The 12,027-nt window shown below is 42.7% G+C and overlaps 2 protein-coding genes across 2 annotated transcripts; one reads left to right on the top strand and one right to left on the bottom strand.

Annotated features, from left to right (window-relative positions):
• The first annotated feature begins 838 nt into the window (after nt 1–838).
• On the top strand, nt 839–4,203 carry LOC115680595 (cathepsin B-like protease 2). The gene is made up of 10 exons (XM_030604413.2): nt 839–1,178; nt 1,882–1,935; nt 2,034–2,114; nt 2,235–2,391; nt 2,578–2,657; nt 2,738–2,863; nt 3,007–3,225; nt 3,457–3,570; nt 3,660–3,695; nt 3,810–4,203. The coding sequence occupies exons 1-10, from the start codon at nt 1,107–1,109 to the stop codon at nt 3,942–3,944; spliced, it is 1,074 nt and encodes a 357-aa protein (XP_030460273.1). The 5' UTR covers nt 839–1,106; the 3' UTR covers nt 3,945–4,203.
• Nucleotides 4,204–7,053: 2,850 nt separating this feature from the next.
• LOC115680592 (LRR receptor-like serine/threonine-protein kinase RPK2) lies at nt 7,054–10,976 on the bottom strand. The gene has a single exon (XM_030604410.2). The coding sequence runs from the start codon at nt 10,601–10,603 to the stop codon at nt 7,250–7,252; it is 3,354 nt and encodes a 1,117-aa protein (XP_030460270.1). The 5' UTR covers nt 10,604–10,976; the 3' UTR covers nt 7,054–7,249.
• Nucleotides 10,977–12,027: the final 1,051 nt, after the last annotated feature.

Genomic DNA, 12,027 nt, shown 5'->3' with positions numbered 1-12,027 from the left:
GGCTATTGTTCTCTTGTTTTGTTCCCTAAATCTTATGGAGCAAGACATGAATTTCTCAATCTCGAACAATCATATTTGTTTCGGTAAATATGCTCTTCAGGCACTTGAACTTGTTTGGACAACATCTAGACAAATAGAAGCAAGACAATGAGCAATGACAAGAAATGTGCACTGCAGTGGAAAAATATAAGTACGTATATTTCCAGACAGACCAATTATGGTAAGACCTACGGAAACACATACGGATTCGGGTACCCATCTTTTTTAGTTAATATAATACTAATATATAAGAGTGGACTCTAAGTAAAGTAGATGCAAAGAATTCAAGTCGAAATTATCTTTAAAAGAAATTATTTACCCGTGAAAAATAAAAAAATTGAGGAAACGGAAACCGATGGCAAAAACTTTGCTCGCCCTAGAGAAAAGCGAGTTAATTACGTGAAGGAGTGATCGGTTTCATTGGATTTCGTTCGATGTGATTTCGATTTTAAAAATCAGCAAAATCAATACCATCATCGGGGAACTATTTGTGTTTCACGGAGAACTCATCAGGGTGATAGGACAGCGTACCGTTCGTTTGCATTTTCCCTCAAACAAAATCAATAAGAGAGAGGAATTGCATGGCAAGAAGATGAAACAAGAACATGTTTGCACCCTGTTCCGACCATATGAGGAACAGAGAAGATAAACGAGAAATTTAAGGAAATTTATCTTGGGAAAATGATTGGCACTTGTAATAAGGAAATTGGTCCCGATAAAATATCCATCTGCCGTGACGAATCGCCCAATCGGGTTGCTTTGATGTCAGTTCGAGTTGAATCCTGCGCAAAAAAACCAAGAAAAGTCTCTCTCTCTCCTCTCTCTCTCTCTCTCTCGCTCTCTCTCTATTTCTTGGGGAATCTTGCTTTCTTCGTCATCTTGTCGTCTGAATCTGTCCGACCTTCCCTGCTCAAGGGGGGAAAGTGCATAAATTTCCACTTGCCCGTCTGCAGTTCCCATCCGCGGCCATCTTCCTCTCGCTCCTCTTCTTCTTGAAATCTTGATCAAAGAGGGAGGAGAGACAGAGAGTGGAAGAGAGAGAGAGAGGGAGAGAGAGGGAGGGAGAGATGGCCGCCAGCCATCTGGGTCTGGTGAAGTTCTTGTTTTTCCTGGCGACCGCCTCCGTCTTCCTCGCGCAGGTAATCGGAAGACGAGGCCTTGTACCTTCTGCTGCTGCTTCTTTTTTCTTAGTCCCATCTTGGGTTTGCTGATAGATGATCTTAATGTGAGCTCGTTTCTCTAGCTTAGCTTTTGGTGACCGATCATTCTTGAAGAGAACGAACGACTCTTAAGAATTGCTATAGAAATCGGAGATAATATTCGGTTTATTTTTTGACGCCACCCGCAAAGATGGAGATTTTCAACTAAAGATTTGCTCTTTTGCAAGTCTGAATTTCAATTGATTTCGTGCCGATCATGATCTTTTAGCTGGTGTTATTACCTGCTATCGTTATGGGTCGAGCTTTAGTTTGATTTTTTGAACTTTAGCTTGTTTTCGGTCCTTGAGAATTTCGGTTTGAGCCTGTTCATCATTCTCCTATTTGCTTCTGTGTTGCTCTCTTGGTATGTACGTTTTGGATCATACACTTTCGATTACGGAAGTTGCAAACTTGCTGCTTTGAATTAATGATTGGTCGATATCGTCTTTACTATTTTATCCAAAGAAAGTGGTGTTTTGCTTTTGAAAAGATGGGACTGGTCTAATAATGGGAAACTCGAACGAGGGCAAGAAACCTGATGATCACGATTGGCTTTTCAATGAAAGCTGAAGGTTATCATGTCTTGGTTCTTTATTATGTTGCCTTAGTAAGGTTGTGACTCTCTTTAACCGTGTCTCGGCAGATCAATGCAGAGAAAGCACTTTCCCAGCTCAAGCTCAACTCTCATATCCTCCAGGTAATACACTCCTTGGAGGACAGAGATCGAAGCTCGTATCCGTCATCCTTTATTTTTAGTTTCAACAATATGTCCTGAGCTTCAATATTATTGTGCAGGACTCTATAATCAAAGAGATAAATGAGAACCCCAATGCTGGATGGCAAGCTGCCATGAATCCTAGATTCTCAAACTTCACTGTAAGTCTCCAAGGCATTATAATGATAAGTCTATTCTATTTGCACGAAGCATTTTGTGTTTTAGTTATTGTACCGCAAGTTCTAGTTGATAGCTTGATATATATTTTTGGTGTTTCCCAGGTTGGCCAATTTAAGCATCTCCTTGGAGTTAAGCCAACACCTCAAGGGGAGCTGAGACAGGTTCCTGTCAAAACTCATCCAAAATCCTTGAAGTTGCCAGAAAAGTTTGATGCTAGAACTGCTTGGTCCCAGTGCAGCACTATTGGAAGAATTTTAGGTCAGTTTGTTTGCCTGGTCTTTTGTTTGATTTCTTCTAGATATTATGCTGATGCTTTCTCTTTGTTGTGTCTAATGCCGGATTACCTACCAAATGGCAGATCAGGTAATCAAGCTCAAGCTTCTACACCTTCATTACAACTTGTATACTGCCCTAAAAATGCTTACGAATGTTACCTTTTATTGAATCAGGGTCATTGTGGTTCATGCTGGGCATTTGGTGCTGTTGAGTCACTGTCAGATCGTTTCTGTATCCATTTTGGAATGGTAGCTAATCTCTGACGGATTATTCTTAAATGCTATTATCCTGTATAAAATTGCATTCATTTCTACATGTCCTGTTTCAGAACATTTCTCTGTCCGTCAATGATCTTTTAGCCTGCTGTGGCTTTCTGTGTGGAGCCGGTTGCAATGGAGGTTATCCCATGTTTGCATGGCGCTACTTTATGCACCACGGCGTTGTCACTGAAGAGGTGCGAATCCCTGTTTTTGCCATTTTGATGAGCATTTGTCTAAATACAAAGGAGTTCAACAGATCGTTCTTTCGAAACTTTTTTTGCCTTTTCTTATATATCCTGATTTATACACCTAATGCATTCCTGTCCTAAATTAACAGTGCTATCCATACTTCGATGATATCGGCTGTTCCCACCCTGGTTGTGAGCCTGAATATCCTACTCCGAAGTGTGTGAGGAAGTGTGTGAACGGGAACCAGATGTGGAAGTCCTCAAAACACTACAGCGTCAGTGCATACAGAGTTGATTCCGATCCGCACAGCATAATGGCTGAAGTTTACAAGAATGGACCTGTCGAGGTGTCTTTCACTGTTTATGAGGTAATGCCAGAAGACTTGGTTTGGATTTCATAGTGAGAGTATCCTGTGGCATGGTCAATAGAGGCAAAAGGCTGTGGTTGATTGCATACTCTCGCTTATCTTACCGTGGCCGAGCATATCAATACATCATGCATTTTTCCTCTGCTGTCATGACACAGTGACCAAGATTTTGGGACTGCGAAGCTCATCAATACCAGTCTTTTATGTGTCTGTAATGTCATTTAATTGCAGGATTTCGCTCATTACAAGTCAGGAGTTTACAAGCACGTTACTGGCGATGTGTTGGGTGGTCACGCTGTTAAGTTGATTGGCTGGGGAACTACCGACGATGGCGAGGATTATTGGGTATATAATCCTCTGGGCATCTTCTTTCTTTATAACAGTTACTAAATCAGTTCTTATGGCTGATCTTCACTCTCTTTTCCTTGTTGCAGCTTATGGCGAATCAGTGGAACCGAAGCTGGGGCGATGTATATCTCTGCTTAAGCTTTTGACATCACATTAAGAAAAGTTGGCAATCGTGTGTATTAATGTTCCCTCTTCTTGGACTAAAGATTTTTTCCCTTTTTGTCTCTGAATTGCAGGATGGTTATTTCTTGATCAGAAGGGGCACGAATGAGTGTGGTATTGAAGAGGATGCAGTTACTGGTTTGCCCTCAACCAAGAACCTTGTCAAAAAGGTTGCGAGTGTGGATGATTCCGAGGATGCTTCCCTGTGAAGGGTATGGAATTCTGCGTCGTATTATGTGTTGTTCGTACGCCAGTCCCCGTGGAAGATGATAGTTTGGACTCCATTCAAGCAAGTACTTCCCCGGTTGCTAGTCTTGTCACGGCAGCGATGCTATCATGCTGTTTTCCTCCTTGTATCAATAGACTCCTGTTTCCGCAAGAACACTCGAAATCTTGATCCATACAAGCTGTACTCATATTTTTATCACCATCAACTGCAATTATGCTTGCTGCAGAATTGAACCTCGACCTGTTGGCGAGAGCAACGGTGCCAAGGGTTCACTCTACCACGTGCCGAGACATTAGAAAACTCCATTTATGATACATAAATAAGGACCCTTTATATCCATGCAGTACTTGAGCTTGCGCATGTAGGTTTCCGCTTTCGTTTGTAAGGCTTGTTACGTTTAATCTCCCATTTTCTTGCGAAACCTCCCCCTCTCCTGTGAACAAAATTGCTCGAGAAACGTGAGGCAGTTATCTGGAAGGCTCCAGTGTACAAAGGAAACCTCGTGGTCTGAATTTCCCGTGATGTGATGAGGTAAACAGAAATCAGAATCCTGTCATCCTACAAAAGTAGGACCAAGTGTCAAATTCGATGTCTTTTCACTCATAAATGAAGGTAATTCATTCATTCCATAGTACCAGCATTTCTCAAACTGTTCCTTAATTGGCAAACTTTATTAGCCAAATATGCCCACAACCAAGCGGATTGACAAATAACATTACGAAGAAGATCCTCACGAATGATATTTTTCCAGTTTCTTGGATCCAGTTCCTTGCAGTTGTTGGCAAAGAGGATAGATGGTCCTTAAATTATGTTGTTTATAGATATAACAAATTGGAATTCAATCTGCCCAAATGGGATATTCATATATTGCTGTTGATTTCATATGGACTTTCTTTGGCCAGCCAAGATCTTGTCTATAGTGCTGCAACCTGCAAACAAGGTCCGTCTCATTCCCACACGAACCATTAGTACAAGGCACCAATCTTGAAGTGAGATGACTTGATAGTTCTTCAAGGTAGATAACCATAACCAGCGTAAGCATGTCATCTGGCCAATGCATTAAGATCCCATTAAATCATTATAATGTTCATGCATTAAAAGGGCCGGTGGTGATCCGAGAATTGTTCAGGTTAGTGTAAAACGTACCTTAGAGTAGTTGCATCAAGGACGTCAAAGTCAAGTAAGCAAGAAACAGCCTTATGAAACTTCTACTGACCACTCCAATCAGAACAGACATTGGCTCCCAGAAGAAACAACATCCCCACCTCCTAACAGATAATAGAAGCTGTACATCTAGCAAATATCCAAGAGAGAAAGAGATGCATTCAACGCATCACTTAATTCTCTCTGGATACACTTGCCACATCACTTCGAGTAGCAGTATGCAGAGCTAGCATCTTCCTTCAAATTGAAAATAGCATAAACTGAAAAAGAATGATACGTTTACCGCTCTTCATTTTGTGTGGTAATGATGGAATGACAATTAGTGGAATGGGCATTCCAATTAATCAACTGCTATATGTGAAAGTGGAAAAACACATGGTAACAAAATATCAAATATGTCCTCATAATAAATCACGAGGAAGGGGAAAAAAAAAGGAACCACTTTGTATAGAAAGAAAAATTTACTAAGATTCATTTCCTTTCAATACGCATGAAGCAGCTAGCATCAATTAAGAGTTTCCAAACATGGAAGTACAAGGTGGAGCTTACCAAAATATGATGACTTACGGATCATCTAATAACCAGGAGTATCCACCCATGCCATCATATATTCCTGAAACAGGAACTGATGCGTGGAAAGAGAATATAGAATTCTGTGAAAAGCGATGACCAAAGCACAACCCTTCAACACGGTCACATTTATAACAAACACCCAGTGAGTCCATACATGGAATATTCGAGACTAGGCATTTTTTTAAATGGATAACGATTAATGCTATTTTCTAAACTGAGAATTGGTTTATATCGATGTCTGAAAATTTAGACTGGATATATAGAACTTCCGCGGTAGTCGGTAAGCTGTGATAAAGATGGGTACCAAAAGAAGAACAGAATTTGTTCCGGCTAGAATTAAGATATGAAAAAATGTGTAAGGCTTAATCAGGTGGCTATAATTGCTCGCTACCCCATCTTTGATAATTTTTACTATCCAGTGTATGTTTCAGGACACTTCCTAGACCTCTGAAAAGGAATCACAAAAGTATGGTTTCTCCTGCACTTTCAACATGCTTATCCTAGTTTGAGAATTTCATTTTTCTTTAGGAACCCTATGGCGAATGAACTATTCTTTTCAGAAATGCCTTCTATGCTATAGGTACAAGAGAGGCAGTGTCGCGCTACTAAAGCATCTAAAATTATCAGTCTCTAGTTCTGTGAAATAAGACATGACATCATGTTCTATTCAACTGATACACACTGGATTAATGATAAGCATGTGTGGAATGATGGAGCAGAAGAATTGAGCAAGAATAGATCTGGTTAGGTAAAACGCACATGAGAATATCAGCAAACAAAAAACGGTATATAAAACTCAGCCAGCACCATTTTCTATTTTTTAGTCTCAATTCAAAATACATGACCGAATGGGATACATGCCAAACTCCTAACTCGTGATGGTACATTCATAGAGGGAGAGGAACCATCTATAAAATGCTAAAAGTCTGAGTTCACTGGGAAGAAAGTTTGACAACCATTCCCTAGTCTATAAGAGCTTCATGCATATCAAGATGAAATAACAATCGTAACAAACAACCTGAATGGCATGATCAGCAAAAATCAAGCACATTGGCCTCTACGGCACACATGCCACGGACTGGTGTTTGGCATGGGAGTGACTGCAAATATGTGACAAACAATGTGAAGCAAAACAGTTTCTCTCAGCAAACGTACAATTCCACCACATTTGTGGCCATCTCATCATTAGCCTACCACATCTTCTTTCACTAAGGAGCTCTGGTTATAATTAATCATGTCCAAATTTATTAGCCGTCTTACTTTGACAATGAGCCTTTATTTGTTACAAATTTTACAAAATGAACAGAGAGCACGTCAGCCAGGTCACTAGGATAAGGAAAAAGACACAAATATGGAGCTGTCATAATGGCTATATTCAATTTGGGAATTTGACAACCGGATACTACCCCAAAAGGAAAAAGAGAAAAGATCAGCTGTTTCCTTTTTACAAGATATGTGACTGAATAAATGATAAACCAATGGCCAATTACAGGTCTCTATCCCAACATTTTTCCAACTTACAGAAGAGCTATGTTGACCAAACCTCCACTAGCCAGTTGAGGGCTGAATGCGCTTCAGGCTTTGAGCAACTTGCTTCATAGAAGGCCTTGCAGAAAGATGTTCACCTGTGCACATGACAGCCAAGTGAAGCATCTCGACGAGATCATCATGTGGCCCAGAGTCCCATAGGCCAGTTGTGAAAAATTCGTCAGCCTTTCCCTGTCGGAGAAGCATGCTAGCCCACTGCACAATATTGAAGCCGTTTCCGAAGGAAGAGAAGGACGGATCCAGCGCCTTCTTATCAGATATCAACTCTAAAAGGACAACACCGTAACTGTACACATCTGCCTTATCAGAGACACGGCAAGTCATTGCATATTCAGGAGCGACATATCCGAAAGTCCCGGCTACATCAGTGGTGGCATGAGTCTCAGAAGTACCCAAGAGCCTGGCCAGCCCGAAATCAGAAAGATATGCGTTGAAGTTATTGTCTAGCAAAATGTTGCTCGGTTTGATGTCTCGATGCAGCACTCTTGGAACGCATTCATTGTGCAAGTAGGCGAGAGCACGTGCAATATCCAGGGCGATCTTGTGAAGAACGCTCCACTGCACAGTCCTCCTTGGCCTATCCTGGATAAACTTCTCAAGGTTGCCACCAGGCAAGTAATTGTAGATGAGGAACATTTCAGACTCACTCACATGGTATCCAATCAGTGTCACGAGGTTAGGATGCTGAACTCTTCCTAAAGTTCTGATCTCAGCAGAAAATTGTTGCACACCTTGAAATCTTCCAACCGAAAGCCGCTTCACGGCCACTACCACTCCAGGTACAATCTCAGCCTTGTAAGTGGCACCAAATCCTCCACTGCCAATGCAATTTTGGATATTGAAACCACCAGTAGCCCTAACAACATTTTCATAAGTTAGATCAACACCAATGCTATTGAAAGTCACGACTTCTTTTCTTTCTGATCCTTGACACAAGACCGATTTGCATCCGAATCTCTTCATACACAAAAGCAGGACAACCAGCGATATTAGGACACAAACGATGATTGAAGCTGAAGTGATGGAAGCAATTTCTATAGGCTTGAATCCATTGCCTCCTCCCGGTGAGCTTCTGGTAGGAGAATAAGCTGCTTGTTGGGAACCATTACCAGAGTGCTGCTGCTCCCATTCGGAGGAAGATGAAATAGGGATACAAGGTTGGAGATACGGATTACCTTGTACATTTTCACACTTTATGAACTCTGAGTTAAGAGGGACGGACCCAGAAAGATTGTTGAAAGACACATTGAACACTGAGAGAGAAGTCATGTTACTGAAGCCAGCAGGTATCTGTCCAGATAGTCTGTTATGATCCAACCTTAAAACACCTAGATGCTGGAGTTTTGCAAAAGCAGCCGGTATTTCCCCTGAGAGAGTGTTCGAGGAAAGTTCCAAGACCTCCAAGGAAGCCAGCTGAGCTAGGTCCAGAGGAATTGTACCAGTGAAGTTATTAGTTGACAGAGATAGCGATTTCATATTCATCATCTGGCCAATATAAGATGGTATGGATCCTTGAATCTTGTTTCTGCTGAGATTAAGGTTCACCAGAGCAACCAAATTGGCAAAAGTATTTGGAAATGGGCCCATTAGTTCGTTACCCGCCATATTCAGAAGTTTCATGCAGCTGCACATGCTCCCCATGTCTACAGGAAGTTCTCCCGTTATCTTGTTGTCACCAATGTCAAAAGCTAGACCGGCCAAGTAACGGCAGAAGAGAAACGAGTATGCCGAAATATTGCCCTCGAGGTTATTCTCATTCAACCATAATCCATAGAAAGGGCGTGCAGATAAACGGTCGGAAGCAATAAGTACGGAAGGGATGGGGCCAGAGAACATATTTCTGCTGAAATCATGCAATATAGCCAGATCATTGGCATTGAGTGAAAACGAAGAAACGCCCGTGCCAGAATATTGATAGAAATAGTTGGTGTAGAAATCAACCATGGTGACACGCGGCGCTCTTGAATTGACGAACTTTTGAGAACAGTCACGAGTAAAGCTTGGAATATGTCCCGACAAAAAGTTTCGGCTGACATTAAAGACGATCATGCAAGGAATAGGAATTTCCCTTGGAAGTGATCCAGTGAAATTATTAGAGCTCAAATCGAGAAAGTACAAGTTCTTACAGCTGCCAAGCGTCGCAGGTACTTGTCCCTCAAAGTAATTGTGAGCTACATTTAGAATCTCCAAGTTGGAACAAGATCCCCATTCACGAGGGAAACTTCCCCCCAGGTTTGACTTTGGCGCCCAAAGTACCCGCAAGTTGGGAAGTTTTGCAATACTCTCAGGCAATTGACCCTCAAAAAAGTTGAAGTCGTCGTCACCGTTCTCCTCTTGAGGGTCCGCTGTGCGGAAAACTTTTCTGGAAAACAAAGGTCCATAGTTATTCTTGAACACGAGAACCTTGAGCTGATTGCAATTACCCAATTCAGGTGGTATAATGCCGCTCAAGAAGTTCCTAGACACATCGAGAACTTCGAGCATTCCGAGATTGCCGAGAGTCGAAGGTATATGATCTTGTAACAAATTTGACGACAATATCAATGACCGTAACCTACTGCAATTCCCCAAACTTGAAGGGATCGAGCTCGAAAGCAAATTCCCGGCGAGGTTGAGATGCTCAAGCGCACCACACTTCTCACCCAGTACAGGTGGAATAGGCCCAGTGAACACGTTAAATGACAATGAAACTACTTCTAGACTGCGAAGCACGGCTAAGAATGAAGGAAGTGTGCCGTTTAGCTGATTCCCAGAAAGATCAACCACTCGAAGCGCAGTACAATTCTGAAAACCAAAGGGTATGGGTCCTCGGAAATCGTTAAAACTCAAATCAAGAACTTCCAGAAAGCGAAGTTGGCCGATTTCTTGAGGAAGCTCGCCGAAAAACCCATTAAACCCAAGAGACAAGACCTTGAGCTGAGAAAGCCGCCCTATCGCGGGCGATAATCGACCCCTTAATTTCGCCGAAAATGGCAAACTTTGCTTGCCGCCCGCAAAGTCCGAGCAAGGAAACAGCAAGGAGAAGTTACCTCGCGCGTCCACGGTGTCGAACTCGGAGCATGCAGAGCTGAAGTTCGGAGAAATGCGAAGAGCAGTGACTCTCCGAGAGAGAGAGTCGCATGTGACTCCATTCCAAGCGCACCCGTCTTCGTCATCCGGGTTCCAATCCGAAAGAATCCCTAACGGGTCTTCACCGACGGCGGATTTGAGCTCCAGCAATGCACGCTTGTCGCCGCCTCCGTCGGACACGCCGGAACCCACTGACCCGGCAGCAGCAGCCCAGAAGAGAACGATCCAGCAAGAAACGACGACCGGCCCGAAAGGACGGAACTTGCCGGGACGCTCCCGTTGCATTTCGCAAGTCCTGATGGGGGTCTCGCTCCAAGCACTCGGGCGACGGAGGCAAGAAAAGGGGGAAAGGGGGGAAGACGAACCCTACCCACTTTCGAAAAGCAGCAGGAGCAACACGAGGTGCTGCATGGAAGACGACGGTGGCTGCTGGTGGCAGATCGGGTCGGGCCGGTTGATCTGGGGACGCCGCTGGAGCTGAGGGGGGAAGCTGCGCCGAGCTCGGCTGCCTCCGCGCACTGTTTCGGTCTCGGTGGGTGCTTTGGTTTCGGGAGTGTGTGAACGAGCTTGAGCAAGGAGCGGTGTGCGGGCGAGTGTGAAAAAGGGCTTTACCGAACAGTGAACCGTCGAAGAGGAGAGACAAGACAGAGAGAGAGAGAGAGAGAGAGAGAGAGTAAAGAGACGACAAATCTGAGGAGAGGAGGGGAGGAAAAAAAGTCGTGCAAATTGAGGGGGAGAAGCTGTGAAAAGGTCCCGCCTGTAGCAGGTGCGCGAAGTGTGTGTCGCGTTTCGTGTCCGTCCATGCGCGTCCTCCTCCTCCGCCTCCTCCTCCTCCATTTCGAAAAAGATTAAAGGAAAGAAAGAGAGAGAAGGAAGAAGGACCATCGCAACGTGTCGTCGGTCGCTCGACACGTCCGTTCTCGCGCTTTTTCTTCCCTCTCCTCCTGTGGACGACTGCTTTATGGCGTTTTATCGGGCATGATGAATGGGGAAAAAGGAGGAGAAGGAGAGGAAGAAGAAACAAACGTATTTAATGAGAGATTTTAAGTATTGATTACAGATGACACGAAAATATGAGTATGCTGAAAATTGGAAAGTCTTTCTTTAATTTGATTGCTTAGCAAAATGTCCTGGGGCGCTCGCTCAAAGAACCGAGATGTGAGTGGAATTATTTAAGGTATTTAGGAATAAGCGTATCGGAAAGTCCTAAAACTTGTCAATAAAATGTAATTGAATCTTAAAATTTTTAAAAAATAAAATTAAATCATGAAACTTTCAAAAAGTACAATCGAGTCCTAAAAATTTATCAAATCGGTTCAATCAAGTCCTTCCGTGAATTGCACTTTTTGGAAGTTTAAGATTTCATTTGTTTTTTCGTGACAAATTTTAGGATTTGATTACACTTTTTAAAAAATTTTAGGATTTAAATGTACTTTCGTGATAAATTTTAGGACCATCGATGCACTTATCTCAAATATTTAATTGCACGAATTATTTTCACCGCTGTTTAAAACTATCTAGTGCTTCAAAATGTCAACAAAAAAAAACCCATTTATTTTTTTTATTGTGTTTTTTATGTGGCCTGCTCTTTAATTAATTAATTAGTGTTGAAATCGTAGATTTGATCACTAGGCGGGCGCCGCCCGTGGTAGGGTCGTTGTCTAAATTGATCAGTCAATGTGGTAGACATCAACAAACGAGCATGCCCT

This window comes from Syzygium oleosum, unplaced genomic scaffold (genome assembly GCF_021117445.2).
Source record: "Syzygium oleosum isolate NSW1041296 unplaced genomic scaffold, Sole_v2.1 Sole_v2.28, whole genome shotgun sequence".
NCBI classification, from domain to species: Eukaryota; Viridiplantae; Streptophyta; class Magnoliopsida; order Myrtales; family Myrtaceae; genus Syzygium; species Syzygium oleosum.
Note: the sequence above shows the minus strand (reverse complement) of the source record. Positions and strands in the feature narration are given on the sequence as shown.